At 39.1% G+C, this 4,544-nt stretch overlaps 1 protein-coding gene across 1 annotated transcript in view; it reads right to left on the reverse strand.

The window, feature by feature from the left end:
* Positions 1–1,922: 1,922 nt before the first annotated feature.
* XRCC6 (X-ray repair complementing defective repair in Chinese hamster cells 6) overlaps positions 1,923–4,544 on the reverse strand; it is a 19,461-nt gene continuing 16,839 nt past the window's right edge. Inside the window, exons 11-13 of the mRNA XM_009895279.1 lie at positions 4,270–4,370; positions 3,212–3,325; positions 1,923–2,412 (exon numbers count right to left, since the gene is read on the reverse strand). Of these exons, the coding sequence (XP_009893581.1) occupies positions 2,216–2,412; positions 3,212–3,325; positions 4,270–4,370 (412 nt within the window). The 3' untranslated portion in view covers positions 1,923–2,215. The remainder of the gene's footprint in view (positions 2,413–3,211; positions 3,326–4,269; positions 4,371–4,544) is intronic.

Raw genomic sequence — 4,544 nt, forward strand, 5'->3', positions numbered from 1 at the left:
AGAGCTAGCTTTAGTTAAATGCATATTGTATAATAAATCCACATACTGCTGAAAGCAGAAGAGTAAGCCTCTGTGTTGGAATGAGTTGTATCAAACCTGTCTTCCATTGCAGGATGCCATAACAAAGCTAGCACAGAAAGACTGATATGTAGAAGAGCAGAAGGGAAAATAAGTTCTCCTGTAATGTTTCCACAGAGGCACTAACTTCATACCTTTAATAAGTACATCCCAAGCAGATGAAATCAGCTCACGAAAGACTTGACAAATCATGTCTGTGTATTTTTGTAAATGGCTGATAACTAATATCCTTGATGAGGTAAACTTAATACAAAGATTTGAGAGTCCTTTCATTTGTACAAAGTTTAGAAATCCTGCTGTTCCCTTCTGATGCTGACTGTTGAGCTAGTTGTGTTTAAAATCACAGCTTTGCTAAGACTTGTCCTATTGTACAATGCCAAGACAGCTGATCTAAGACTAAGCACATAAGGAGGAAAAATAAAGGATTCTTGAGCAAGCAAAACTGTCTTGGTTTTCTGCTCCAAAGCCTCCCACCACCAACCCTGTTGAACTTCTGCTTAATGCAATAGCCTGCTTTAAAAAAAAAAAAAAAAAGCCAGGAGGCAGATCTAATAGCCTAGACAAAACATAGCATAATCATCCAAAACCTGGAATATATTTTGACTTGGGTTAGCAAGCCAAGACAGAAGTTAACAAGGGCATTTGGGGAACAAAAATTCACAGAATTAAGGACAGGATAGTCTCACTATTTTATTGTATTCAATTTAAGTCTTGCCTAAGACAAGCATTTACACTAACTTCTTTGCAAAAGGGCAAAATAAATTGATTGCTTAGAGAACTCTTTATTAAAAATTACTATAATGCAGGCTGATTGAAAGTATAACACTACATAGCTTCAATACTGCAGAGCTCAACATGGGCTAGCTGCTCTTCTGAGAGGAGCTGTGGAGGTGCAAGTGAGCAGCATGCTGGCACAGCCAGGGTGGTCACAGTGCTAAGACAGCGTTCACAGCTGGCTCTGATATGTGTGCCACACTACAGCATGGGCAAGACCTTAATATATGACTTAATTCTTCAATAGTTTGTGTGCCAAACACAGGAATTCCTAAACACCACGAAGACCAAAATGGATACCTTGTGTATCCCATATTTGCATCCCATAGAAAGTTACAGTTTAGCTAAACAATTAGTACTGTTTTCTAGAGAAAAGCAGTAACTAGTGGGTTTAATCATCTTGCGCTGCAAGACAAGTTGGGCATGCCTGACGTGGAAGTTTAAAAACCAAAACATAGACAGGTGCAGATGCCGCCTCCAGAAGTATGATTAAAAAAATAAAAATACTGGAAGTAACAAGGACTACTATCTACAGCTTGCTTTTTTTTATTATTTTTAAAGCACAGATTTGAGAAAAGAAGCCTGCACAATAGTCTGACTCATACTCGCTACAGAGGTGGAAAAGCTCTATGCCATCTCAGTCATTTACTTGGGGTAAATGCTTCCAGCCTTCCAGGGAACATGACTTTTTTTTTTTTTTCCTTTTTTAAACCAGCTTTTGCTATTACCATTTAAAAATGGAATACCTGGCTGTGCAGTTTTGCGAAATGCTGGCTTTTTACCCAAAGGATTGGCTACTGCTTCCCAGTAACGATTTTCTCCTTTATGATCTGCTGGTGATGTTTATAATGCCGATGATGGAAAAGAACCCAATTTGATTACAAGTACTGAGACTGACTGGCTGTTCTGGAGAGTAATACACCACATTTATACCCTCTGTTAGTACATAGACTTGACCTGCTGCTTGAATTCATGTGGTGCCATTAACACAGATCATTCTGTTTTCTTACTCACATTGAAATGAGTTTTGCTGTCTTTATGATGCGAACAAAGATGGTATAGCCAGCATAGCAACGTATGAAGTCCAAAATAACTTTTATTAAGAAACCAGGAAGGCACAACTGTGTTTACTTGCAGCAGGTGACCTGAGTTAGCAGGGAATTTAACTCTGCTTTTGGCTACTATGAACAGAATCCAACTTTGCAGAGATGTTTCACAACTAAGAGTAAAAATTTTCTCCACTGCTAGATTCAGCAACATTTAGTTGCCTGCTCCTCAGTAGCAAGATTAAACAGACACAGCATCCACATAAGACAACCAAACTTTAAGCAGATGGAAGTCAACCAGGGCCTTCTGCTCCTTTTTAGTGCTCATTAAAGTATTCAGTCAGCGCGTCCATGAGCTCCTGCTTCTTCCCCCCACCCTTCAGCCCATAAAGCCTGCATGCGTCCTTCAGAACAGGTACAGTGAGCTTGCCTAGGGTCCCCTTCTGCACGTGGCTCTGCAGCTCATCTTTGGAGATTTCTATCTTGGGCTTCTTCTCAGTTTGACCATCAGAAGCTAGAAAGATAAATTTTAGATCACCAAGATTTTTAAAAGTTTTTTAATAGAAAGTCATCGACGTTTCTTACACATATCACAGTTAATGCCCGTTAGCACATGGTACTTTAACAGCTACCTACACACTCACAGACCAGGTTTCCATATTTTGTTTTATGAAGTAGGTGTCACTCACTACATAAGTCACATAGTATATTTCATACTTTGAGATCACTCATATGAATGAAACTTTGTGTTCTGATAGAAAGACCACCCCCAAATGAAACTTTTAAGGGATTCTCATCTACAGGAGAATGCAACTATTCCACAGGGAGTTCTGCTAACTGACACTCCCACTTTATGCAGAGTTTCATAGACTCCCAAACTAAACGTGTACTTCAGCATTATTTAGACATTTAGCCCTAAAGATGCCCATCTTGGACTCGCTAAACAGCCCGTCCATAAAAGCCTGCTTCCTCACCAAGAACACAAACTGAAAGCATGAACGATTTTACTACTGTTATAAACCCCACAAAGTTATTAATAACAATAAAATAATAATATATTATGCAGTAATTTACCCACATTGCTTCCTACAGTTCTGTATGTTTTCCCTATGCAGTTTCTCATTCCAGCAGTTCTCTGGCTGGATACTACAATATACTCTAAGAATCACCGCTGGATATAAGTCCACTTTGTTGTGGAGATGAGTAAAGAGTTATTGCACAAGCAGCTTCTTTAAACTATGAGACAAACTGAAAACAGACAAGTCTCTAAACAAACAGATACCACATTGCATGTCTGCACCATCATTACTTACCTTGTTTTCGCTTTACAGCCTTCCCATCGGGATTGTAGTCAGGGGGATAAACCAGCTGCTTAAACTCCTCCACCAGGTTGCCCAGCCTGCGGTTCATCTCTTCAGCCTTTGGCACTGGCAAAAGAGAAAGATTTGCCCTCTCAAAAACCAAGTAATCACAGGAAAGTCTAAATGATGCCATCACCAGATACAGTTGTGCTTCTGTAATAACTAGCATGCAAGTGTCTTGCAAGCGTGCAAAATGCAAAGACCTATGTTATGGTATTCACAAATGAGAAATTTACAGCTCTTGGTAACAGCAAGTGTTTGTATTATACATATGTAATGGACTCCCACATATCCCTGAACAGGAAATATATACACAGAACAAAACTGACACAGTGGAAATGATATAGAAGATCTCTTACTTGGTTGCACTGTTACCCAGGTCTAATCTCAGACATTTAAAATACTACAGGTTACTATCTAAGGTTATGGGTAGTTTGAGGCAGAACAGCTTGTTTCTGTCATGTATTTGTATGATATCTAGCACAGAGACCTAGATTATTTGTTACGTGTCACTTCAGAAGAGACAAATAGTTACTCTAACGCTATTTCTGGAGTACAACATAATTTTAAAAAAGAAACTTCCCCCTCAGGAAAAGGTTTCTATCCTTTGACAAGATATTCTCATATGAAAACTCTGATAGCCACAAGGTGGCATCATTGCCTCCTAACAGCATAATTAAATAATTCTGCCCATTTATCAGACTGAAATATTAATTAGACTCTTGAGAAGAGGACTGTCAGAGAAAACATTTGTCACCATAGAAAAAAGGTGATTCAATTTTAATTCTGGAGGTAAAGTGATCAATTTTTCCTTTATCTTAGAAGTGACAGCATTAGAAAGTAAAGTTTCGGTATTTCAGAATGGACACATCCAGAATTCGACACCTTGGAACTGCACACAACTAAAATATTTTTTAAAAGATATTTGATATTGTAGTAGCACATCTCTGACTTAGAACAAAGTCGAGCCCTCTACCCCAGTTGCCTTTGCACCCATCAATAATTCTCACTTGTAAGATCTTCAGCTTGTTCTGGTTCCACCATATCCAGCGCCAAAGCCTCCAGATTCCTGAAGTGCTGCTGCAATACTGGGTTCTCAAAGCTGTCAGGCCTGTCAAGAATCCCCCAAAATGTCAATGCATGCTGCCAAGATGAGAGACAAGACACTTAAGATCTGCCACCAGTCTATTTCAAAGTAAAACTTCCCTCTTTTCCACTTAACAATCCATCTCCTCAGAAGAACTGCTTTTCCTCTTTTCAATTTACCTGCTGAATCACTATCCCG

The sequence above is a fragment of the Charadrius vociferus genome, unplaced genomic scaffold (genome assembly GCF_000708025.1).
Source record: "Charadrius vociferus isolate BGI_N301 unplaced genomic scaffold, ASM70802v2 scaffold251, whole genome shotgun sequence".
Lineage (NCBI taxonomy): Eukaryota > Metazoa > Chordata > Aves > Charadriiformes > Charadriidae > Charadrius > Charadrius vociferus.